General features: G+C 36.1%; 1 protein-coding gene across 2 annotated transcripts in view; it reads left to right on the top strand.

Annotated features, from left to right (window-relative positions):
* The window catches only part of DOCK2 (dedicator of cytokinesis 2), a 203,938-nt gene that overhangs the window by 155,615 nt on the left and 20,775 nt on the right, over positions 1-27,548 (top strand). For both annotated transcript variants that reach the window (XM_074883294.1, XM_074883292.1), the window contains 9 exons: positions 1,943-2,091; positions 11,195-11,280; positions 16,783-16,939; positions 18,105-18,145; positions 19,622-19,712; positions 20,777-20,896; positions 22,636-22,725; positions 24,055-24,159; positions 26,220-26,361. In XM_074883294.1, the coding sequence (XP_074739395.1) occupies positions 1,943-2,091; positions 11,195-11,280; positions 16,783-16,939; positions 18,105-18,145; positions 19,622-19,712; positions 20,777-20,896; positions 22,636-22,725; positions 24,055-24,159; positions 26,220-26,361 (981 nt within the window). The remainder of the gene's footprint in view (positions 1-1,942; positions 2,092-11,194; positions 11,281-16,782; positions 16,940-18,104; positions 18,146-19,621; positions 19,713-20,776; positions 20,897-22,635; positions 22,726-24,054; positions 24,160-26,219; positions 26,362-27,548) is intronic.

Genomic DNA, 27,548 nt, shown 5'->3' with positions numbered 1-27,548 from the left:
TGGATGGCCCATCCCTGCCCTCCAGCGTGTCGACCGCACCACACAGCTCGGTGTCATTGGTGAACTTGCTGAGGGTGCCTCGATCCCACTGTCCATGTCTCCAACAGAGATGTTAAACAGTGCTGGCCCCAACACCGACCCTTGAGGAACCCCACTTGTAATCTGAAAGTCCATATTAAAATCAGCAAAGACAATGTCTTTACAAAAATTTAAGAGCCTTTAATAGTTTTGTCTAGCATAATGTGGAAGACCAAAGAAATTGTTTTCTAATATCCAAATGCATTATTAATTTATTTAAATAATATTTTCTTACATACCCAATGGAAGAAGCACGAGGCATACAGATTGAGAAATGTTTCAAACTAACGCACACTAATTGTCATTTAATAAATACCCCTTCCATCTGTTTTCTATGATTTTCAGGCTCCTGTAGCTTTAACAAAAAAGAATCTGTACTCTGAAAAGCAGTAGAGCATCTTAAGTATAAACCATATTCAAGAGGTACATATATGGCAAGATTGAAACAGGCAAATGTGTGTCAAAGAATCTTGTACTGTGACCTCTAGAGTCCCTTTCAAATTGTAAATTGAATTGCCTTGGTCTCTGGGACAGATTATCTTTCTTTGTCCATTTCAGTTAGTGTGAGGTTTGAGGAGACATTACTCTTGATTTCTGGAATTGAAATAACAGTTGCTGATGGCAGAATAGTCTTCAAAATGTATTTTTAAATTTTTTTACTTTTTACATTTTATTTATTTATTTAAACTTGGGTGCTAAGGCCTTTTGGATTTGAATATAAGATTAGTCTCTTGGTCAAACAATAAGTGTTGCTGTCGTTTAGCTAAAAGTTTCTCTCTTTTTGCTACTCATGTAAGAGGATTGCTTGGGAGAGTAAAGATTTTGAGGCAAATGGATAGCTATGTAATACATGAATTCCTGTGGTTTTCAAAAATTACAGACCTGTAAGGCCTAATACATATAGGTGTTGGAAGTTATTCAGTTGTCATAGGAGTCTTTTCAATCTTACTGACATTACTGATTTGGCTAGGATTAATAATGATTTTAATCAACATGAGTGGAAGAAAAAATAATGTTGCATAAAACTGTTGAAGTCATAGTTCAGTTATGCTTAGAGTTACATTAGTATGGCACTCGTATGAGAGGAAAATCAGAATAGTTTTTGGTTATGGAACAAGTCTAGTCATCTTTGAGAATATTTTTATCTCTTTTTACAAGCTTTAGGAAGTGTTGACATTCTCATTCAGGTCATTGGATTTTGCTGATGGTCAACTCCACATATGAAATGTTTTTCTTCTCCAAGAAACAAGCAGCATTTGAAGAAGATCTTGGACCTGGTTGAGTTTTTGCAGATTTGGATGTTCATTGAGAGCTGATGTAATAGTTGCACTACAAGATAGTTTTGTGTGGTGTTAGGAGTTGAGTTGTGTAGACAGTGTCTCTATTACTGCTTGCAATGTTTGATGCATTGGTTGGTTTGATTTATTGGTTGCAATGTTTGCTGTTATTCAGAAATAAAAGCAAGTAACGTTTTTCTCCTTCCTAAGCTAGAAAGGTTACACCATGTGGCATTACTACTGATAGAATTTGGGCGATTCTTAGGGTTTTCTTTATTACTTTCTACACTGAGTATTTAAAAGGAGATGTCAGAAGCTGAAAAACTGAAATGCTCACTGAAAATGTCAACTCAGCTGACATACATGCTTATTTCTGGCACTGAATTCTGGCATGTTAGAATGAGACTATATCTATTAACATGATTTCAGCCTCTGAGAAGGAGTAAAAGTGAGTGACTAAGTTGTAAGACTTCACCAACATAGATGGTTTAAAACACTGCTTTAAATGATTGCATGTCCTAAATGTTTTCCTAAAAAAAATTTTATTTCTCTCCTCTCAAATACCCAATTTGCATTTCTGTTTACAGGCCAGAATAAAATTTGCTTTATTCCGGGGATGGTTGGACCAATCTTGGAAATGACCCTTATTCCAGAAGTTGAGCTACGGAAAGCCACAATCCCAATTTTCTTTGACATGATGCTGTGTGAATATCAAAGGACAGGAGAATTCAAAAAGGTGATTAAAAATACTCTGTATGAAAATTTATTGAAATGTCATGTGGTCAGTTTATTTCTCATAATTATGTTGTATGGGCTTTCCTGCTTACAGAAAGTAAATCCAAAATATTAAGAACAAAAAGAATAGCTCTTGTGCAAGTGAGTATAGGCTCTCCAGAGTGATTTAGTTGGACTTAAGTAAAACTTTCATCATAATGACATCAATAAGGCACTGGAATAGGGGCCCAAAGAGATTGCAGGATCTTTATAATAACTTTCAACGTTTTCCTGGAAAAGATTCTGAGCAATAAGACATGACACTCAAGTCAGCCCTTGGTTAAGTAGGAGGTAGAACTAAATGATCTCTAGGAGTCCTTTCTAATCTAATTTTTTCATTATACCTTTTCCTTGTGACATAGATATTGATAATTTAAAACTTCCGATTTTTAATTCAGAATATCTGACAGAAATAGCAGTGAACAGTCAATTATAGATTTCTCAAGAAACTATTCTTTCTTCACTTATAGCGAGAAAAATAACTACAATGAAGAACTGACATTCCTAAAATGTTTTTTACAGTGATTTTGAAAAGGAAGAGGATTTTTAAATGACAAGTATTAAATATTTTTGATTGATGGAAAAGAAATAGGAATGGTGGGATAGGACATTTGGGAATGTGATCTAAATCTCCTGCCACTGCTTGCTGTGTCTACCTGGGCTTTGCCTAGGTTTTTTTCCTAGCTGACTTTTCCATTCTCTGCAAGGCCTTTGGGCATGGACTCACCTTATTCTGTGTTTGCACACTGCTTTTCACACTAAATTTTAAATTGGAGATTCAGGCTTTGTAGTTACACAAATAATTTTAATTCAGAACAATCTGTGTAACGGTCAGTGGCAAACAGTCATAACTATAGACATTCATAGGAAAGTAAAGATAAATATCTTGCTCATATACCTAGCTATGTTTAATACTTTAAATCACGTGGGGCATTTCTGTATCAACTAAGTGTGGAACAAACGAGCAGATGGAATTTCCATTTTGGTCTGTATTCCACAGTGCAAAGCTTTTGTTTCAAGGCCAAGATGAAAACCCACTTTGCTTCTGTGCATCTGTTCCCTCCATGTCCTAATAGTCCTATATTTGCCGCCTTAAAAATGTTTTCCTGCTCTTGGCTTATACTTCATCTCTTGGGAGAGATGCACAGATCTGCACAGACCAAAAATCCTGAAAACTCATCAGTCATACTGACCGATGAACAACAACAACTTAGGAGCCTAGAAGATGCCAGACACTTAGGTGACCCTTAAATCACTGCTTATGCTAATATAAATAAGTTTCACGTGATATTTTTTCAGTGCTGAGGAACAAGAATGTTCATTTTATTGCAGCTTAAAAACAAGAGGTAATTTTTATCAGATGGCACTAAAACTATTCTATAATTGAGCAGTTGAGTCTCATTGGATTCTAATGGGTTGCTTTAGAAATTGTGATTATTTCCTGGTCAAGAATTTTGGTTTTTATCCTCTCCTTTCCTGTGGATGAGGTAATTAAGATAAATTTCTTAAACATATATCTGTAGGTTGGGCAATTGTGGTAAGTTTTTTAAAAAAATACATTTTAAAGGAAAGGCACATTAAGTTACGTTACTTGAAGTTGTTACCATCTTGATTAGAAAAGGCAAAGAAATAATATGAATGGAAAATTATTTGATAAACACATATACTCTAACTTTGACTGGTGGACAATTTTCATGTGCAAATTGGCATTTAATATTATAAAGGATATTTTCTTAAAGGTTTAGTATAAAATTTTGAGAATGATAACATGTTATTTCAAGACTGCCTTAGGCACTTATGAGTCTAGATTGACATTCAGTTAAAACATAGTTTTGTTGAACGTTAAAAATAAATAACTAATTTCTAATCTAATCCTCTCTAATGAGAGAGGGGAAAGAAGCACAGGGACATCTTTAGTAGTTGAGTCTGTACTGGCGTTGGAATTAGAGCTTGTCTGGTACCTGCCACATGATTTAATAAACTACCAAAAAAGATTGATTTTGTTAACTTGATGTGATAATGTGCTGAGCCATCTGTGTGGCCATGTTCTGTGCAGGATGGACACGTGTTATGTTGGTGCTAGCCAAAGAGGCTGTGTCCTGCTTTATGCATACAATATATGTCCAGTAAGGATATAAATGTATTTAAACTTACCAAGCGGGCTTTTTATTTTATTTAGCTATTTCCAGGAAATCAGCTAATGCCAGAGAAAACAAAATTCCACCTCTGGTTATCTCAAGAATGACATACTGTAAACATATGTTTAATGGAATGGAATATGTATGTAGGTGCATGGCATACTAAGGCATTTTCTTCACAATCCTTTGTTTTACTTTGCACATGTGACTTCCATTCACTCAGAAGAAATGTAATATAAGCTTTTAATTTTAACTCTGATTGAAGCTGTATGGAGTAAGCCATTAATATCCACTAATTTTAGCCATCAAAACTCTGTCCCTCATTAGCAGAGAGACCTGAGAATCTTGGAAAGGCAATTTATCCAGCTTATGTTTAGCATCTGTGGAAGGATTTAGTCCTGCAGATATATCCCCTTCTCCTTCAAATATAAAGGGAAGCTAGTTGCCTATGTGTTTGACACATGACGTTAAAAGAATCCCATTCTCCAAATCTTGATAACCCGTCTTTCCTTGAAAGATCAGTTGTCCATTTTAGTAATACTGCCCAAAGAAAGACAAATCATCGAGCAGCCTAGTACTATTTGTTCTAACTGATAATGTGAAGCCAAAAGCTAGAAAAGACTGGCTAAAACCAAAACACAAGAAAACAAAAACCAAATCAAATTTGAAACACATAATAGATTAGCTCTTTGCAGGGTAAATTAAAATGTCATTGAAATAAACATGGATTCATGTTATGTTAAGGATTTAGCTTGGTTTAGGAAAGATTAATTCATCTGTGTTTACATTTTTGTTCAAGTAAGTCGTCTGTTCATGCCTGCTATTTTCAATTTAATGTCTCTCATTGGTTCCACCAGTTGCTGAAGCCATCTGGGAAAGTTTTCTGTATTTACTTTCCTTTCGGACTGTTGTTGGAGTGTATCAGAAAATAGTGCTGACTGATGGTGTGTTCTTGGGCTTACATAGCTACTCGTAGGGTTAGAGGATAGATGTTTTTTCTTAGTGAACCTATTGGAGCCTCGTATCTTTCTGAGCTAACAGGTGTAAAAGGTTACTAAATGAGTGAATACATCTGTTCTCAGCAAGCTCCTCTGATGCATGTGATTTATAATTGATGTAAGTACCTATTATTCTTAATCTCAGTTCTTGAAATGTTATGCATAAGGATTTCGGAAGGATGTGACATCATCTCATTAGCAGAAACCAAGTTTGTATGGCTTTATGCTTCAAACAGATCCATGTAGAAAAAATGGAGATGGTTTGTGGTTTGGTGTTGAAGTGTGTTCAGAGACGAGGAGATTTTTTTTTATCTGTTAGATAGATAAGCAGGTGGTTTTAAAGCCAAATTGGTGCCAATGACAATTAGGCACACTCTGTTTAAGTTAGAGGAGAAATACCCTTTCCAGAGCTTAATTTTGGCACAGATACATTAAAACTTAATTCTATATTTCTAGCAGCTTTTTTATTTATTTTGGTTCAAGCAACTGGCTTTTTTGCAGCTTGTTGAGAAACTGCAGGAAAGATGCTTAGGAAGAGTTTTCTTGTTCAGATCCAGCATCTGTGAAATTATTGCCTCTTAGAGAAGCAATCAATTCTCTACCTGCTGAGTAAGTACTAGGAAGGATTTAAGAGGTAGATGATTTTTAACTGGTGCTTGACTTGCACTGTATTCACAGATTTCTGTCTTACTGCAGTAAGTCCACAGCCTTCAGCTCTAGAAAATGACCAGATCGGATGTTTTTGCTTAATATCGCCTTGTCCTGAAATGGCATTGTACCTATGTTACCCATGTTACTAATACACATGTATACACTAACACACATACTACTTATACACATAAATTAGTTCTGAGCCCTTTAAATTTCTTTTCCGTCTGGACCAGACAGAGTAATTTATTTTTTTTTCTGTTTCTCTGTATTTCAATGATATCTCTTTATTCTCTAGTATTGGTATAGTATGTACTGTTCCACTGGCAATCTTTAATTTGTATTCTAATTACAGAGAAAGAGCTAATATTAGAGCAGTAAAATCTGCAAGTAACAGGAAAAAGAATTGCTCTGGATCACACAGTATTGGTACTTTTAACAAACCAAAATTCTTTGTGACCTCTACAGAAAAAATAGGGTTCCCTCTTATTTGACACTCCTATAAAAAAGTAATTAAGAAATAGTTCTAATGTAGTAGTCCTTCTACTCAAATCAGAAGATGGGATTGCTGTTTCTACTGAACAATTTATAGTTGTCTCTGAGAACATTGTGGGAAGTAGTTCTTAAATGGAGACTCTGAGATCTGAAGTCATTAAGTATTTTGAGGAGCGGTGTAGAGCCTCTTCAGTACACCACAGAGATGAAACATTTACTGCCAACTTCTGTTGAAATACTGGATGACTGTGTGCTGCTCAGCTCTGCTGGAGTTAGTCCTATATTGCTATTAATGGTTCTCATATGCATACTGTACAGGTTTGCAAATCCACATTCAGCAATGACCTTTTCTACGTAGGCATCTCACGAATAGTAAATAGCAATGTATTTTCTCAATTTTCCTCTTCATCCAGGCAGCAGAATTTTTTAGCCATTCTGTGTCTGTTTACAACAGTGTTGTATTCATGTTTTCATCAACATTACTTTCCTACCCAGTCATCTTAAAATATGCTATTATACCTGGTGTTGAGCTGGCGGAGTTCCCTGCCTGTGCCATTGTATCGTGTGTACACAACTTGTATCCAAGATTTTGTGTATCGTGTTGACCCCCTGTGGAGTGTTTAAATATTTCTGTTTGAAGCTTATCTGTCTGTTGCTGCAGTATAATAATATGAACAATTTTGGTTTCATACATTTACAGCTGTGGTTTTGTTTTCACTTGGTCTGAGAAATATGAAGTGGTTGAAATTGCTCCTTCCTCCCTGTCCCTTCTGGAGCAATGAGGACTGTATCTGTATTGCCCAATTTTCTGCACCTAGTTTTTTTGCTTTTTGTATGTTGAGTGTTGAAATTAGACTACTCAAGGCACTGTTTCAAAGCTTCTTGAAAGAAGCAATGTCCTACTTTAGTCTTCTGTCTAAAGAGCAGTTTGCAACATCAGGTTGACCCAGTAGATCTGGGGTTGGATGCATGGCTTTTTGCTGTCTTTGATGAGCGCTGGTTGAGTAATCCTGCTAGTTCTTCTGTCTCAGTATGGAATTGTACTCATTGCTGTGAGAAGGTGAAACCTGAGAAATTCTGCAGTGAATGGGTAGCGAACATGTAACATCTGTCAGTTATTTTAAAACTTTAAATTTGAATCAAATGTGGATTTTTTTTTTTTTTTTAGGTTGCTCTTAGGGATAGATCTAAGGATGTTTAAATAGAGATTTTCATGTAGCTTATATTACGTAAGCTTATGTTATGTAGCTTATAAATCTGTTTCCTTAAAAAGCTGTTTTAACATAATTGCACTTATTAATTTTAGGAACAAAACCATTTGGTTGACTCATATTCTGAAATGGCTTTGATCTTTGACATTTCCTGGTCCTGTTTAGCTGAATCTGAGGATAAAAATGAAGGATATCAAATATTCTGGAGAAAAATGGGGAATGCTTGGCATTCATTCTTGAAAAATGCTGAGTAATTTTTCTGGGTGGAGAGTCTTAATCATGACCTGCTTGAACAAAGTACATGTAGTAACATGTTTTCAGTTAAAATGTCCTGTTCTCTACACCTGAAGGAATTGTCCTTTCTAAAACATTATTCTGAAGATATGCGTGACCTGCTTGGTGTTCTAAGGGGAAGATCTGTTTTCTTATATGTAGCCTTGGGCTTGGCGGCTTCTGCTCAGGGCTGAACTTTTTGGTGAGGATATATTTAAGTAAGAAAAAATATCTTGCATTGCAATTGTCTGATAGTACCACATATAAAATACTACAGTAATTTTTTTCTACCATGAAAGACTTCCATTCCTCTGATGGGATGATCTGGATCCCAGTCTGCCAAAACTCAATTATTCATAGAATATTCAAACCAGAATTATTCACATACTGAAAATTGTGTGAAATTTTGTGTGAAAGAAAAACGTGAAAATTTGCTGTGTTACCACAAAAGTGAATTCTGTCATTTTTGCAGTGCTTTTAATAATTATATCTTTGTAAAGCAACAGAGCTTTATTTCAGAGTAGATCTCCTAGTTTTCTAATAGTTTCTCTGTGCCTCTTGATGTGTTAATGGCTTGTCTAGAACCTTGTGTTAGGTCTTTACCACCTCTTCTTGAAAATACTATGCCAAGGTTTCTTTTATCTGAAGCTAGATCTTACTAGGACTCAAATTTTTCTTGAGCACCTGGAAAAGTCTCTTTTAGACTTGCTTCCTGCTCTTCTCAAATGTCTTATCTGCACTCTTCTGCATGCTTCTCTCACTAGTATGTGTGCTTACTCTCAGAGCATAAGCAATCTTTCATTTTTAGTATGTCTCTAGTTGATTCATAGGGCAATAGAACAGACAACATAAACAAGCAGTCTTTCCTTTCTGCTCCTCACCACGCTGTATGTAACAATGTGAAACGTTCAGTATATATTAACATAAATTTATATATAGATAAATATGAATACAATTTTTGCCACACCTGAGTAATTTATTCTTATGATACTCAAAGGTTTTAGGAGAAACCTTGGAGTGAGGGGATTGAGACATGTTGTGACTGCATAAAGAGGACATTGACAGCCACATTAGAAAAGTTAAAAAAAAAAAAATCTTGGCATTAAAAACTTGTAATTCTCTAACTGCAGATTCTTTACAAATCTGTGTCAAGTTGCTTTCTCATATGATGATATCTGCACTTGATACAGTTAGTTGGATGACAACAAAGAATGACTGTAGCTGCACTAAGACTTTGAGATTCATGTGTCGCACTTCCTTTCAGAGGGTGTACCCAAATGAAATGGAAGCTTAGTGGAAGTGTACGTCCAGGCTTTCAGCAGTGGTAAAAGCCCAGACTGTCAATCCATCTGAAGAATATTGGAATGCTTTTATAATTTCCAAAGTTTTCATATAACAAGACAAAAAGAGATGTCAAAGAATGAAGACTCAAAGGAAATTATCAGGCAAGAGGCTTAGAAGCAATGATGGTATTCAGTAAAGTCTAGCACAGAACAAGGTCAAACTCTTAGGTAACCAGAGAGTATAAAAAGTATTCCCTTTGTAGTTACAGCTAGAGACTGGTTAATAAAAGAATGGCTCTGCCTCAAAGGGGACTTTCATTGGTCTTGTATTTGTGCTGAGTTTCTAACCTGCAGGTGCAAAAACATACCCGCTTCTTCACAACATAATATTTGAAGCTTGGAAAAAAATATGCTAATGGGATGGCTGCTTTTTATTGTTTTTTTAAAACATCTTAAAACCTGCAGCATTTTAATATTAGTATTTATTTCTGCTAAGCCTATTGAATGAAATAATTTTCTGCCATACCATATTTTTAATTACATTATTTTAAATTATTTTTCTGTTTTCCAAGATTGATATACCAGTTAGGTTATTTTAAAATACTTAATTTTTTGAACACTTTTTCTTTGTTGTGTTTCAGTTTATGTCTGAACAGTAGGCTAGTACACTCAGTAATTCGGTTCAAAATGCCTGGGTCTGCACTGGATAATATTAATGAGGGTGTATTTTCTGTGGAACCCTCTCCTAGTAAATTTCCAACTGACTTAAGGGTGGTTTTCTTTAATTTCTTTAATAACATTTTAAAGAGGCTTTATATAAATAAGGTATGATACTGCAAAATTCTGGGTTAAAATATAATCCAACATGTACTTGCATTTCTTTAAGAGGTAATGGTATATTACTGTGGTATTTTAATGGTATATTACCTAGAAATTCTCCAGAGATGTTGCCAGAGTTCATTACAGTTTAAAGATGTCAAGCTATTGTGATTGACAATTTGCCTGCATATTTGTAACGACAGTTTCACAAGTTAGCATTAGTTTCCCAGATATCTTTTTCTTTACCTGTGTGACAAACTTGGAGAATAGGCTTTCTCTTTTTCTGAATATTGTGAGATATTGTTACCTTGCTTAATTATGTAAAACTATATGAGGAGTATATGAGAGATTATTACAGGTTGTAACAGGAATGGTAAGTAAATAATATAGATAACAACTTTAGATACCCAGCTTCAAGAAATTTATTATAGGGATGACCGAGCCCAGCAGGTAGGTTGAAGTTTCAAGGACGACTCTGCAGACTGGGATGTAGTACTTCTCTGTAACTAAGTTTGTAATAAAAGGAGACCTAAAGCCTTGGAGTGTTGAGAGTTGCCTGATCAGTGATAGCTAACAAGGTGTGACCAGTGGAGAAATATTAGCAGTTTTCTCTCTTCATATGCACACAGGCTGCATAGATTCTTTTTCAGTTCAGAGAGAGGGAAAAGGTGCTTTTTGACCTTACAAGTAAAGGCTGATGGCTCCAAATGAAGAAGTGTCCTAAATATAAAGTAAAATTGAGGAAATGATGCAGCAGAGGGGAAAAAATTGTGTTTAACTACAAAAATAGCTTGTTTGCTGTCTTTGTTTATATGCCACTGATTCCTAATTAGGATCTAGATAGACCTAACAAATAGCAATTAAATAAGGTATTGCATACTGTAGGAATGTTCATATTTTATCTAGGTGAAAGTGATTCTACTTATTCTGAAATCCTCCATTTCAAATTAGTGGTGTTCTATGAAAACCCATAGTACAGACACTGTAAGCTCATTTCCTCAGGTTATGTTTCTTAGTTTGTACTAAGAAACAGGCATCTGGCGGTAGTGAGATGTGCGTTATTCAACTGGAATATATTCAAGCATTTAATCATTGGGAATATGTGATATAACTATACAAACATATTCTTTTGATGCTGTACTGAAGTGTGTTTGATCTCTGGATATCTACCTAGTGTTTTGATTTTTCTTTCTTTATTAGTTTGAAAATGAAATAATTTTGAAGTTGGACCATGAGGTGGAAGGAGGACGAGGGGATGAACACTACATGCAGCTGTTTGAGTCCATGTAAGTAGTGCATGAGAACAAACGCCTTCAGGATGTGTTTTTATCTTATTGTTCCCCTTTTTCAACCTCACTTAAAAATAAAATAGTATCTTAGCAGCTTTTTTTATGAAGGGACTGGAAAAAGCATACTGTTTCAGTAAACCTGGTTTGAACTGTAGTTTTGCTTATTGAAACTATTTTCCTGGTTGCTTTTCAGTATCTTGTGCTCCAGCTAAATTACAAAGAAATTATGCCTAACCTGCATTTCTCTACCCAACTTTCAAGCAAAGATAATCAAATACCCCATTTCTCAGTCTTTCCCTATTTTTCTTTATAACCTTGATTTTATTTCACACTAATAATAAGAAGGTATTTTAAAACATCTTACTTGCTTTTCTTGATGTCTAGACTGGACTCCAAGAGATTATTCTCTGAACTTGCATAAGGTGACTATGGTGGAATGAGAATACTGCAAAGTGCTACAGTTTAATAAAAAATATTTCTAAGTATCCCAAAGCCTGAGGTTGCATCTCTGTCTCTTCTTGGCTGCCCACATTCAGTTTTATTCTCAGACTTAATATCTGTGTCTTCACTCGTGGCAGGTTGCGTGTGTGATGTATTGGACAGTGGTGGAATCCTTGCGCCTGCCTCTGAGAATTTGTTCCTGGCTTTGTGCCTTAGACTGTAACAGTGAGAAAGTACATGGCTCATCATACACTTTCTCAAGCATTGATAACCTAATAATTATTAAGTATAAAAATGCTGTAGCGCATGGGCTACCTGACAAAATGGACGTAGGCTTTGCAACATTGAGTGTTTATGTTTTTACTTTCTCAAAGCCTGCTACCTTGTATGTGTTGTATTTGTGTGTAGGTGGTAGCAATCTTTGTAAAGTCACATTCCTCACCAGATGAAGCATGAAATTTTTGTCTACGCTACAATGGAAAAAAGTCTACTTCCATTGAAAACATAATTTTGTAAAAAATACTCAATTGTATAATCAAATAATAATATATAAAAGTTTTTATGTAAATAATATGTAACTTTGTTCTATTAAATAGTAAAACTTAAAAGAAACATCATTTAAATCAAACAAAATTTGAATGTTTGCTGTGTTAGTTTAATTTCTGTCCTGTGAGGAAGCAGATAAAATATAGAGAGGAGACTTGAAAAAAGTAAAAGTACTGACACTTTTTATGCAATATAAAGCTATTCTTTGATACACTGGCAAGGACAGATGACGTTTTAAAAATGTCTCTGTCACTTGCTAACATGCAATGACTACATAAACTGAGAACAATAAACTAATTTTTCAATTTTGAATATTTACTGTTTGGTTTCAAGTCTTAGATTAATTAAGAGGTGATGCAGAGATGTTCTTGGTATGACCAAAACCAGGCCTATAACTTTCTTGTAATTTTCTTAATCACACTGCTGCAAAGCCTAAACTGTGATGCCTGCCTAAACTATCGCTACAATTCATCATCTCTAATACTGGGGATTCAGCTGACACAGTGGACATTTCTTGCAGTGCTAAACTTTCCTTGCTGCTATTAAGTTTTTTTCCACATATCCGTACAAAATCTTCCTTGCCTCAGATTAAGCCAATTATTTCTTGTTTTACCCACCGGGGACATAAAGAATCATTTATTCTGTTTCTCTTTGCAGCAGCTTTTAAAAAATTTGAAAGTTCCTGTCAAGTTTCCTTCGGTTTCCTCTTTAGGGTAAACAACCCCAATATTTCAGTTTATCATACGGAGTATTTTCTGGACATTCCTACAATGTCTACATCTGTTTTGAAATGTTACATTGCCTTAAAGCTGGAGAGAGTATTCAAACGGAGACTTTATCAATGCAAAGACAAAAGCTTCCTTCAGATCTGGTGTATGAGACTCTTTGAAGTTTACTTTTTCTGAGCTGTGTAACACTGTTTGCTTGTCTTGTTTGCAGTTTACTCTTACATTCAAATATTTTTTTAGAAAACCAGTTAGACCCTATCTTTCAGTAGTGCAGTTGAAGCAAAGGCTGGTGACCTGTCTGTGGTAGGACCTTGTTCTCTTCTCTCTGTTGTTTGGGTGGTTGGGTTAAATCTTCCTACCTTCCCACCTTCCAAAGCAGGGATTTCAGGCCTCCGTCCCCAACTCACTGTTCCAACTGGACAGAGACCCAGTTAAATTGGACTCCAGGTTTATTCATTTGGTCTTATTGTCATCAGCTAATTTCCAATAACTGTCTGCATTCCTGCACAGTTCCAGTTGCCGCCTGAATGCAGATATTTGGCAGTAATCAATGACTGTCTTGTGTGTTGATGCTCACCTCTGCATCCAACACCTACCCATGCTGGTTGGCTGCTGGGAACTGGCGCATGCCCAGTAAAGTAAATAGGTTCAGGAGAAGTTTAAGCACTGCCTTGCATTTGTCCATGGTCCAAAATGTTAGCATGCACCATGCCAGGGTTATGACCTGTGCTAATAAATGCTGTGCTAGACAACACCAAGGAAGAGTTGGGATAATATGGAACAGATGAGAGGCTGTTCTCAATAGGCAGAATAGACAAGGCTACCAAGTTCTGGGAAATGGAGGAGAATCTAACTATTTGAATGCAAGTTGTGCTATGCCAGTTGTCCTCAGGCTCTGAAAATGAATTCTGGCATGTTTTAGTGAGAAATATAAGCACAACAGAAAATAGCATTTGGAAGCTTTCCCATTCCCCATCACTGCAGTGGCCCATGTTATGCAGTTGTTTTCTCGAACTTTATTGAAAATATTTTTTATTTCAAAACTTCTAGTTTTTTCAAACTCTGTTTAAAAATACAAAGGTTTCTTTCTTCCTCCTGGGAAAAAAAAAATTCTAAAGTTTTATGGGCCCTTTTTATTGGGATTATTGTATAAAGCTGAGCAAGACAACTCTTTAAATCTTCCCTCATGAGACAGGTATTCTTGCCTCCTGTTCATTTTGTAGTTCTCCTCTATGTGTGCTCCAGTTCATCTTTCTTTAGTGACTGGAGTTATGTACTGTATCCTGGGTGAGATCTAGCAATAGCTTGTGTTTTATGTCAATGTTTTTCTACTTGTATTGGAAAGAAATGTGATGTCCTGGTGACTCATGTTCACTTCATAGTCAGGTAATGTTCATAGGTCTGCCTTGTTTGCAGTCATTCCAAGTGAACCAACCTATGGCAAAAAATCATAATAGTCATTTTAATGGTGACTTTACTTTCCTGTTAGCATCTTACCCTGTTTCTGATACTTACATGTGTAAAATAACCCCATTTTGCTGTATAGTATTCCAGTCTCCTATAGCATTCTGAGGCTTTCTTACTTTCTTTTCCACAAATATCATTTCACGTGCTCCAGCCTTTTCTGTTGATTGTCAACTCTTCAGACCCTTTAGTATTTAACATTCCTTTTTGGATTATGTTTAATGTCGTAAAACATCTTTCAATAATTTAATTAAATATTTCAGTTATTGTTTCAGACTAGTCAGAAAACAGCAATTCAAGTATTCTGTTATTATTTTTTAGCCTCTGTCACATCTTGTGCAATATAAATGTTCTTTCAGACACACATGTACACACTCCCCCATCTCAGCAAAATAACTCTTTTGGAGCTGTACAATCAAAGGAATAAACATTGGGTGCCGTTTTTACTTTGCTTGAGTTAGAACTTTAAGACCGGGTACTTTGCTGAGGTCCCATTCTAGGCCAAAGATTTGAGGATTGCTTTGCAGTTGAAGCCAATATGAATATATATTTTCTGAAGAAAGTTTAAATAGTTCTGAGCAGTAAAAGATTTTGCGATTAATTGAAACTTAATGCTTTCATTATAAAGTTTAAAAAGTAATAATAAATTATTACATTTATTTGTATATAAATTGAGTGCTGTTAATGAAACGCTAAGAAGTCAGAAGTTAAGATTAATGTGTCATTGAAACTGGTCAGCTTAAGCACACAACATAGTTTCAGGGATAATTTTGCAATTGCTAATTTGTTTTTACTATTTTCCTCTGAGCATACATGGTGGGTTTGATATGTTATTAATAGAATATGCCAAATATACATGTAATTGTGCATTGTGGTGGGTTGACCTTGGCTGGACACCAGGTGCCCACCAAGCTGCTCTATCACTCCACCTCCTCAGTAGGGTAGAGGGGAGGAGAAAATAAAATGGAAAAGAACTCGTGGGTCAAGACAAAGGAATATAAAGCAAGTGCCACGTGCAGAAGCAAAGAAAACCAAAAGATTTATTCTCTACTTCCCATCAGCAGGCAATGTCCAGCTACTTCCCGGGAAGCAGGCAGGGCTTCAGTGCATGTAGCGGTTGCTCTGGAAGACAGATGTCATAATACCAAATGCCCCGCCTCCTCCTCCTCCTTTCTCTTAGCTTTTATTTCTGAGCAGGCATCATATGATGTGTCATATCCCTTGGTCAGTTTGGGTCAGCTGTCCTGGCTGTGTCCTCTCCCAAGATCTTGCCCACCCCAGCCTACTGGTGTTTGGGGCTGAGAGGGATGTTGGGGAGACAGCCTTGATGCTGTGCCAGTGCTGCTCAGCAGTAGCCAAAACACTGGCGGGTTATCAACGCCTTTGTAGCCACCAATACACAGCACAGCACTAGGAGGACTGCTATGGGGAAGGTTAACTCCATCACAGCCAGACCCAATATGTGCATTTATATATATGTCAATATGTGTATAAAAAAAATGTAGTTTGTCAGGGAGAATCCCAATAGAAAACCAGAATGTTAAGTAGAGGAAAGAAGCTCTTAAGCAAAGAAAGAAAATAATCCTTAATGAGGTCCTGGTATTGTTTCATAGTGTTTAAATAGTTAAGCTTTGAAAACAAAGCTGTGATAGTAATGTGAAATATAGACTCCTAAATCACTTCAATGCTTTATAGAAACAGCATATTCTAATATTTTGTTAATGTAAATTGGAATCTGCTGCTGATGGTATGAAACTCACTTTTCTATATTTTTATCAAAAGAGAACTAACTGCTTTTTTTAATCTGCAGAGTTTATTGTTTGTTTTTGCTTATTTCTCAAGGGAAAATTGCTCCGGTGAGGTCTTGTTAGTGAATATATCTTTTGACTTAAAATTGCAATCTATGTTAGTTTGAGCTTTCTACTCACACGTAACTGTACAAAGAGAAGGAAATAGTTGTTGCATTTTATGTTGCCTGATAACAGAGGAAAGGAAGATGTGTTTATTGCAATAGTGTGGCATTCCAGAGTCTTGAGCTTGTTATACCACAGATGCAGGCTGCTCCATTCTGAAATTGTGGGTATACCCTTGAATTTGAAGTCATTTTCAGACAGGAAAAGTAAATGTTTCATTTTTTTCTTTTCATTTCTATCTCATCTGTCTTCTAGATATCTAAATTACCAACCCACAGAGAGAATTTCCAGTGCATTCTGAAGTTGCTTAGCCCTAATTCAGTATTTACCTTCAGGTTCAAACAGTTTTTCAGCTGAAGGGCACTCATTTTCACAGTATTGTAAAAACATTTTTTTTGTGTTTGCAGTCTTACAGAGTGTGCGTGTCAGTATCCTGGCATTTTTAACTTGGTTGAAAGTTTTGTCAGCCTAGTTAAAGGCCTGTTGGAGAAACTGCTGGATTACCGAACTGTGATGAATGATGAAAGCAAGGACAATCGCATGAGCTGCACTGTGAACTTACTGGTATGTTCTGTCCTCTAATTCTTGTGTGAGAAAGGGGAAGAGCTTTAGAATCCGTTTAGTAAAGATAAAAGTAAATCTTCCTGGGAACAGGAGTGGTTGTCAATGCTCAGTAGTGATTTAAACTCTGAGGCGAGATTTTTATATCTATTTGCATGGATATGCATAAACCCAAAAGCAACGCCCGCTGTTTTTTGGGTTTGCTTGTAAGTTTTATCCAGTTTGATTCTGTGGATAAATAAGGAAGTCTACTGCTCATATACTTTTACCTTTTGATAAGCTTAACATAACAGGGGGCTTTTGCCAGAGACGGGTTTTGTATAAGGAACTAACCCACTTGGTGCTTTAGCATCTCAACAATTAGTTTTTAAATCTGGGGATAAGACCTGCAAGATGCACTTGCAGTAAAGTGCAAAGAAGATTTGAGTCTCTCATCTGGTTCTAGGCCACCCCATCTTTTTTTCTATTCCTATGTTGTAGTGAGGATAGTATATATAGAGATTCTTCCACCAGGAGATTCCTCTAAGCTGCAGAGGAATGTTCATCAACTTTATAAAGGTTGGAAAGAGAACATGGTTAATATGTATTGCACTCACATACTCTGTCCCTCAGTAACTGCTGTGCAATGTGGTATAAATTTCTGCAGCTCCTTCAGGAGGCAATTCTTGTCAATATAGTTTGCACAGCCTTAGCAACTCATATACCTGCAAAAGTGTTCTGGTGACAAAAATGGGCTTATTCCTGGAATTAGCCCCTCTAGAGGTATTGCACAGCAGTGTTACGTATCAGCAGTGTTACATATCAACTGTGTTACATATCAGCTTCAATAAATAACAGCTTCTTTTCTGGCCATCAGCTGTAGCCAGAGCATGTAGTTTATAATGTTTAATGCATTTGGATAACCATATTTTCCTCTTCTCCAACAGAAAGACTTTCACTAATGATTCGTTAGTGAACCAGGAGAAGTATACATATGTATAACACACACTAATAACTAATTAAAATATTAATTGAAGTAGTAGTGCCAGGTTTAAACTTAAGATAGTCTGTAAATAATGTTTTTCTTATGCTGTCCAACTAGCAAGAAAAGTAAAACTTTAGTATATATATTTTTATCGTGTTTTATTAAAATACAATAGGCAATAACTTTTAAATGTTTGGTCCCTAGAATTTCTACAAGGACATTAACCGTGAAGAGATGTATATCAGGTATGGCAGTTGTTCTATTGGATCTGTTTTGGAGAGGGTAATAATACTCTTTTATGAATTCTATTGTTATCATTGTACTTGAATTTCTGTTACTTAATGTTAGTTTACCATCCACAGTGACTCAGTTGTAGCCGTGGCCTCATTTATACTCTTACTCTGCTGTTTGCTTTAGCCTTCAGCAATTTGGAATCTATCATATGTGTTCAGCAGCAGCATTTTTTTCCCCAAGAATCAACTTTTAATTGATCAGATCACTCAACATTCATTGTCTATTGTTTAAAACAAAGAAAATGCAGCTAGATTTGAGGTTTGATGGAGGATGCATCATACATTTAGAAAGGCAGAAAAAACATTCAAGTTTTGTAACATTGTGCAGTCTGCCAAGTCTCTTTAAATATGCAACACTACATGCAATGCAGAATTACTAGTAAAGCATTTTTCTGTAAGAGCTATAGCTATACTGGTAAATTCTTTCAGATGAGACATGGCCTCTTACTGTGTCCAAGAGTTTTGCATATGAGCGCAACAAATCTTGCCGTTCAAAAGCTCACTCTTTCCTGCCTCTCATTCTGCAAAATCTGCAGAACCACCTGCAGGTCAGCCACTGCAGCACAAAGCCCAGAATCTCAGCTGAAATGAGCACTGAAGGTGATTCAAAGCTAAGCCTGGAGCGATGAGCTGCAGTGGCCAGGGAGCAACAAGGCTCCCTCTGCAGACGTTGCTGAGGGGGTCCCACTTTCAGCTGGGTTGACCTCTGGGAATAGTAGTGCCTTGAACTGCTACAGCAAAGTGTCAGGGTTCTTGCGTCAAAACTCCTGTTGTGTGCAAGAGGATGGGATGCACTTGTTCTTTCTGGCTGCTGGAAAACATGTGGCATGAGTAACAGGTTGGGCAATGGTTGTGCTGGTAGCAGCAACGCTGCCTTAGAGGTCATGGAGAACACTGGCAGCATGTAACTTAGAACAACTCTTCTGTCCATACCACCTTCGAAGTTGCACAGGGACTTGCTTTGTCTTTCTGGGCTGGTATTTTCCATTTTCTCCTTTATCTTGTGTTATCTCTTGTGCTTGCATCTGTTTACATGGGAAGTGTTTACATGCAATCGAAAATTGCTACAGAGGAAGGCAGCTATCTTTAGTAACAGTATTTAGAAATAATGGGTTTAGAGGTCCGACTTAGACCTTCAGTCTAGTAGTTCTTCCTCTCAGAGGTGGAGCTGACAGCAGTTCACAAAAGGAGGGTAGCTCTTTCTCCTCCTTTTGTGCACAATGTTTCAGCATACAAAGAGAACACAGAGAAGTCTGCACAGACACAGAGCTTTACCCCCTCTCCTTAAGGAGTCCTTAAAGACTCTTTGGGTAGAGACTGCATGACATCTATGAAGTTTCCATTACAGAGTTTATCTAGAACTTTTCTGACACTTCATATTGCAGTCATGTCAAAATCTAGTCTAATTCTTGTTCTCTCCTCTAACAGATACTTGTATAAATTGCGAGATCTTCATTTAGATTGTGAGAATTACACGGAAGCAGCGTATACCCTTCTACTCCATACATGGCTCTTGAAGGTTAGATTTTTTAAACTCAGTATATAAATAAGGTTTTGTAATATTCAAATTTATGAATTAGAAAGTGTCTTAATCTCTGATTTACTGCATATTAGTTATTTACTATAGGGGTATTCAATTTTCTAGTTAAGACAAAATTAACATTAGTTGTTGAAATTATATTTTCAATAGGTGATTAAAAGTCACATATTGGTAAAACTAAATATTGTAGCAAAACCAGTTTTATGTTATAGTGAGAACATTGTGTGCAAATTCTGAAGCCGTTTAACTGCTATGTGGTTATCATTTTGCTAATTTCTGCCTATCCCAAACATAACAGTGGTGAAAATTAAACAATTTTTTCCAGCTATCACAGGGGGACATCTGACTTTTCATTTTAAATAATATGGATCACTCTGCCAAATTATGCTTGCTTTCTTTTGTAGCTGGTAATTATTTTTTGCTACAACTCATGTTTATTCTCAGTGTAACTGATCTTATCAATAGAAATGGTCAGTAAGATGCATTTCCATTTCAAGGGAAATTCAAAATTTAAATGTTTAGCAAAAATATTAGATTTCTTATGGAATTTCTTTTAGTGTAGAACCATATAAATTTGGCTTTTCACAGTGCTGTTTTTCTTAAACTTAGTTTTTACTTTTCTGATCATACAAAAATATGAGGTATATTGTATGTATTGGTATAGACAAAGATAATATTATATGCAAATACTTTAATACAGAAAATCAAAACCAAATCAGTCAAGATGACACCACTGAAGTAAACTGAACAAATTTTCTCACGTACATATTTATCCAAAATTTTTGGGTGGGGTACAGGAAGGAACACAGGTTTTGAAAATGTTATGTCTAGTCCTGGTTATCCCATGAAATACAGCACTTGTTTGAAGAGGTAATGAAAACATTCCCAGTGCCTTTCCCAGCATCTTTGTGGAAGGGTAAAAAAACATGCAGAAAAAAACACTTAGAAGAGCCCAGGGAACCAGACCTTGGGGGAAGGGGGATGTGTGTGTGAAATGTTGAACTCCAAAGTAGTATGTCTTTTTATTGTGTTTTTATTCTCAGTGGTCAGATGAACAGTGTGCACCCCAAGTCATGTCAACAGAGTTCCAGTGTTCACAGACCTATCGACACTTGAAAGAGAATTTGTATGAGAAGATCATAGAATACTTTGACAAAGGAAAGGTACATCTGTAGAGCTTTTCCCCCTGCTAAATCTTTTTACTGTGTTACTTTGTATAATAGTATTTAATGAATATTCTCTGTATAAAATGTTTGTGTAGGAAATCCTCTTTGAAATGTGGGTCAAGTAAAAATTGTCCTGAAGGCTTATTCACAGAGTATATCTGTTCTATATGAACATATTCTTTCAGTAGCCACAGTCACAAAGAAAGAGGGCTGATGTTTATCCTGGTCACAAGCATCTCTGTTGGGCACTAATAAGATAATAAAAAATGTTGAATGTACTTTACTAGGAAAAGAAATCAGACTACACGGATTGCATTTCTAAACCATTAGGTCATTATCTACCAAAAACCCAGACAGTTAAAAATGGACATACTTGTTTCAGAGAAATCTGGGAATTGCATCCCAAACTTAAAAAATAGTAGTTTAATGTTCAGCACCTGGGTTTAGTTCAGCTTTTTTTGAAAAATTCTGTTAGTAAAATTGCCTGTCAATACAATGACAGTAGTGCTGAGATTTTTGGAAATAAAGGACTAGAAATCAGGGGGAAATTCTGCAGTGCTGGATAATAAATCTTATGACTCAATAAGGCCTTTAAGCCATTGTCTTGTTCAGCTGTAGCCAAAAGTATGAAGGAGGCAGGCAATTCATTACTGCTTCTTCAAAAATAAAGGCATAACTCCCTCACAAAAGTCCCTCCTATATTTCAGAAGGTAGAATGTTTTTGGTGCTTCAGCACTGTGCAGGAAAATGCAGTGCTATTTATAACTTCTCAGGGCTTTTTTATTGGCATCTGAAATAACTACAACATAGCAGTCCCTACCCATTGTATCCAGATAATCAAATCATCATGATTTCTGATCTATCCAGCATTCAGGTTCTCCTCAGATACAGCAGAGGAGGTTTACAGGCAGCTGAAGGCAGCTATGAGGTTCAGAACTACCTAGCCTAGGAGTACTTGGCACCACATAAAAATGGCCATAATGAGTGTGACCATCAGTGTCCTTACATCGGTAGAGAATCATGCTCAGAAAACCCCTTTGTCTCCTTTATTCTGAATAGATAAGACGACTGACAGAATTTGAGAAATATTCTCAAGAGAGGAAGTTCCAGTCTGCACTTTTGTGCCTATAGCAGATGAGAAAATCTGTCCTGTTCTTTCCAATGCAGCTCTGTAATTCCTCACAGTAATTTTCAGAGATTGCTGTTAAATTATGTGGAAAGATATAAGCTGCTACTCTGGGCAAGTGGCAATTTAAGTCTAAACCTTGTAATTGTTTAGCTGACTAGGAGAGCTGTCATATGCAAGCCTAGCTATGACAATGTACGCTTCAGAATTTCTTGTAAAAGAATGTGTGTTTAGTCTAGAGAGGCAGCTGTCTGTCCCCTCATACACTGCTCCTGCGCTTGGGGTATACTCTGGATGTTACGCACCTTAGTGATTCATTCTTTTTTAACATATCTGAAAGTTTAGGTGATTTTTTTATTATCTTATTGTAAGAATAAAGTAGGCTTACTTATTCCTTCCTATAATGAACCATAAAACACCTCTATTTTTTACATTAATCTGCTTTTCTAAAGTCTGTGATTGCCTTGGGTCTTCCATTATAAATGTGCAGTTAATGAATGACTGCCGTTTAAAGATGGCATAATCAATAAAACTGCAGTTAAACAGTGATGCATTAAAAACTTATTTGTTGGTACTGGATTTACTTTTTGAATATGTGGTTACATTGCAGATGTGGGAAGAAGCCATATCTTTATGCAAAGAACTTGCAGAGCAGTATGAAAAGGAAGTTTTTGACTATGAACTTCTAAGTCAAAACCTGGTAAGATTATATACCGACCTTCAAATTATTTCAGTCACAGAAATTAGTACTTTTGAGCTATCAGATGATAGAGGTCCTTATAAGCTTATTGTCTACAATTGATTTTTAATTCTTTTGTCAAGTTGCTATGTTGTGTTGTAACATTCCAGTGGTAGAGATTTATAAAGAACTGTTTAGTAAAGTTGCACAGACATCTGCTTATTGAGATATTTTGAAACTTCTGTAGATGAGATAAACGTGTTCTGATTTAGCACAATTTAAAGGCCGTAAAAGAAATATAACAAGTTTTTAAGGACTTTGTGCTGCTTTAGGGTAGAAAAAGCATCTGGATGCATTTTTCCCTGAAATTTTTCTTTAAATTTTAGGGACTCACATCTTGACAAGCCTAAAGAATTCTGTCCTAATTGGGGACTGGGCAAGTAATACATCAGGAGGAGTTAAAACTAGGTCCAAAGACTAGAAGGAAGATTTTAAAGGAAGATTAAATATTCAATTATCTGTTTTCATTAAAATTGAATTAATCTCAAAAGAACCTCCTCCCCCACATACCTACTTTTTTCCAACCCACAAGATTCCACACATGTATGATCTTTAACAAATATTTAAGGCTCATTCAATAGATATCCCTGAATCTTCCACAAAGAAACCATGGGATTCAAAACACGATGTTCTTGAACACTATTGTGTACAAAGAGATCTTTTCCTCCCAATCAATTCTGCTTTTATCATAAACTAAAAGGTAAAGACAGTATTTTTGCCAGTTCCATTTAAGTTGCAGTGTTGCATATCTCATAGCTTTAACATGGGAAATAAAAATAGTAAACCTAAATGTCACTTAGTATTTTATGTAAGACATTGTTATAAACCCTTTATGTTCTCTGTCTTTAGTATGATGCTAGTGCAAAAGCTTGAGTGGATCCATACCTCAGAAAACATTTGAGGCAGGGAGTTTTTCCACATGTATTATTTCAGTAATGTTATCAGTTAAGTGTTTGAAGCGTAAAGTGCCAAGTATGGCTTTGGTGTTTGCTTTTTTTTTTCACACTAGTAAATTAAGGGTCAGCCTAATTCTGAGGTCAAATAATTGAAATTGAAGCTGTACATGTTTAGCTATGTATTATATTTGCATATAAATGTAAAGAATATTTAATGTACCACAGCAGTGTCATGTGCATGCTGATTATTGCTATGTTACCAACTGATAATTGATAGTTCTTGCATATCCAGTGATAAATGTAGTACATAGTGTAGTACTACAGTAGAGGGTCAAAGATAAATGGAAAAAAAAAAACAACAAACAGAAGTAATTGCAGTTGGTTTTGCTTTCAGATTCAACAAGCAAAGTTCTATGAAAACATCATGAAAATTCTGAGACCTAAACCAGACTATTTTGCTGTTGGGTATTATGGCCAAGGATTCCCCACATTTCTAAGGGTAAACCTGTTTAAATTCTTACTTTTTTCCTCTATTTTCATATGCTTCTAAAAATATGAGCGTACTCTATTAATGCAGGTGAGTTAGTGGGGATATTTGCCATGGATTTAGTTTTGCTTGGATACAGGACTGTGGTCAGAATCTGAATCATTACTTGCAAGAATATGTATGAAATGTTTTCAGATCCATTTAAGTTGATTCCCTTGGTTTGATTGTGGAGACTAAAAGATGTGAAGGTGTGATATATGGGAGCCAAATGCAGCAATATGATGTAATTTGGTATGGGCAGCTCTTACGGTACATATTTCTCAGATGAGTCCCCACACAGATTATTGATAGCCATTAGACTGTCATTAACTAACTTGTGTTTAGATTAAAGCCAAAATTCTGTTTCACACGAGCTTGGTATTTTTAGTGGACCACTGATGAGAGTTTCAGATTTATATTGCCTCTCAGCTACAATTGAAATACATCATGAATCTAAACAGCATATTTTTCAGACCAATGCACTCTATAGCCCAATATTTTGTTTTCATCAGTGGGAAATAGTAGATAGGTAGGGTAGGGAAGAGTATTATATAGAGCAGGTGTGTAGTGATATTGACCTGGTATATATTCCCTACTTACATGATAAATCGCTTCCTGAGTTGGAGGTGACATTTTTGTTTTCTAGCCCTTCATGGACTTGTCCAACTGGTTTCTGAACTGATGCTCTCCAGAACATACTGGGGCCTCACAGTACACAGCTCCATGTGTTGGAGATTTACTGTTGCCTTTCTGTTGCCATCTGATAATTTCTCTACACTAGTTCTTACAGAGAGACTGAACAGTTCTTTCATCAGCTTCCTCATGCCATTCATGGCATATTGGTCTCTTATAGTCTTGGTTTGTTTAAACATTGCTTCCACAGCAGCCATTCCATATGTTTTAACATCCTGGTTCTCTTGCTGTCCATGTTCTAGTTCATGAAATGGTAGGACAAGAAGTGTATGTAGTATCTGAAATGTGGATACACTATGAATTTGTTCAGTGTGATACTCATATTTCTTCTTTTGTTTTCCTCTTAAAGATTGAAGTTCAGATTGATTTTTTGATCTCTAATATGCATTAAGCTGATATGTTCATACCAACTGTCTTGTATTACTCTAAGTTTTTTCCTGAATGGTAACAGCAAGTTGATATCTTAGGACACTTATGGTAAACTTGAACTGTTTTCATTAAACAGATCTCTATACACTGAATCTGCTCTCAGTTTTCTTTACTTTCTCCATTTTTTATTACCATGTGAGAATTCAAGAATCCAAAGGGTCTGTTTTATCAAGAAACCTGCCAAACTTAGCAAGTCATGCACATGTGGCTTTTACTTCAGTTTTTTGAAAGATCATTGCTTTCTTTTAACCACAGTAGTGCACCTCTTCAGAGCAGAAAACTAACCTGAATGTTTGATGTTTTCTTGTTGAAAAAAATATTTTTTTTTACATACTACAATGAATATGGTAGCTTTTCTTACTTGAAAAGCAATGAAAGACCTCTCTTTCTGAGTTTTAAAGGCCAAATTTGTCTTGAAAGCATTGGAAAAAGTAGTGAAAAGATATGCTGACATTACAGTAAAGGAAGGTTGTACCTTTTGTTTCTTGTATTATAGAAGTATCTGTTAAATGAAGCACATTTGGGATTAAACTGTATTGTAAATGAGGACATTTCATAATGCGAAGGAGAAGGAGCCGGCAGAGGAAACATATATGTTGGTGTTAGAAAGCTGTGAAATCTGAACCCAGAATGTATTTGAAAGCAAATCCTTTTACTTGACAGATGAGAAGAGGAGGAATTTCAGTACTTTTCTTACCTCCCATTCTGATTTTATTCTGTTTTACAGGAGCATCATCAGTGATGATGCCAGTTTATTTTCATTCTAACAGCATAAAGTATCATCTCTGGAGAGTCAATTAATGTTCAGAAAACAGTAACACTCATTCCAAAATTTGTACTGATAAGCATGCATCTCTAACTTCTGCCTCAGCATCATACAGCCCTAGAAATCAGCTGTTTATTCCTTGCAGAACAAAATATTCATCTATCGTGGGAAGGAGTATGAGAGGAGAGAGGATTTCCAGGCCCAGCTGACGAGTCAGTTCCCCAGTGCAGAGAAGATGAACACCACCTCAGCACCTGGAGAGGAGGTGAAAAACTCGCCTGGTCAATGTATCCTTGAACACGTGGGAGAGTACAGAGTGAACACGGGTTGGGGAAGCCTTGTTGTTAGCAAGACTTTGTGTGTGAAACAATAATTTCCTAAAAAGGATGCAATTTTATTAATGTGGCAGCTCAGTTTGCAGTTTTACATATATTCTGCATGTGTTTTATGGTTTGTTCTGAAGATGTTTGCTCCTGTTTTTCTTACAGTTTTAAGGAGTTTGTCTCTTTCAGTCATCATAGAATCATTTAGGTTGGAAAAGACCCTTAAGATTGAGTCCAACCGTAAACCAAGTCCTCCACTAAGCCGTGTCCCTAAGTGCCACATCTACGCATCTTTTAAATACCTCCAGGGGTGGTGACTCAACCACTTCCCTGGGCAGCCTGTTCCAGTGCTTGATAACCTTTTCAGTGAAGAAAATTCATTCAAGTTCATATATGGTTTACTTTTATTTTCTTCAAATGGCAAAACCAGTGATGAACACTTGAATTGGCCAAGTTTAAAGCAGCAAGTTGTCTATTACCTCACATTTCTAGCTGTTGTATCTTGATATTAAATTCATGTCTTCCTTGAACTTTGTTCAGAGTGGTACTGCATTTGAGTATCACCTGTATTTCTTGGCAACATAAATATGCCTTATCACTCTCAGAACAGAAATTTTCCTAGGAAAATTAACTCATAAACATCGTTAACCACCTTTTTGAATTCTCTAAATTATTCTTGTTTAGAAGTACTCTAGCAGTAGCTGGCACGCATTATCATTTTTTTTCATGTTAAGATTTAAATCATTACTGGAGGAGCAGATATGAGATCACCTCATTGTATCAGACTTCTTTCCACATGTTTTTCTTTATTAATTTTCAATGTAATATTGTAACAGTTCACATGCTCTCTTGAGTCTATTCTGATGAAACCTGCTGGAGGAAAAAAGGAATACTGCTTTCTTTTCACACTGTTGGGACTGAATCAGAGAGTATTACAGGCTTGTCTAAACTAGTACGTTAAGCTTGAGAGCCAAGCTCTCATAAGTCTGTTTTGTGTCTTAACTAATTTTTTTTTTTGAGATCATATGCTTCAGTCCTTTCTTAAAGTAGAATTTGCTCAAGTCTACTTGCAACTAACCGGAGATGCACTACTTATGCACTTAAGAAAAAGCTACAGAAACTAACCAGAGGGCATGAGTTTCAAATATACT

The sequence above is a fragment of the Strix uralensis genome, chromosome 14 (assembly GCF_047716275.1).
Source record: "Strix uralensis isolate ZFMK-TIS-50842 chromosome 14, bStrUra1, whole genome shotgun sequence".
Taxonomy (NCBI): domain Eukaryota; kingdom Metazoa; phylum Chordata; class Aves; order Strigiformes; family Strigidae; genus Strix; species Strix uralensis.
Note: the sequence above shows the minus strand (reverse complement) of the source record. Positions and strands in the feature narration are given on the sequence as shown.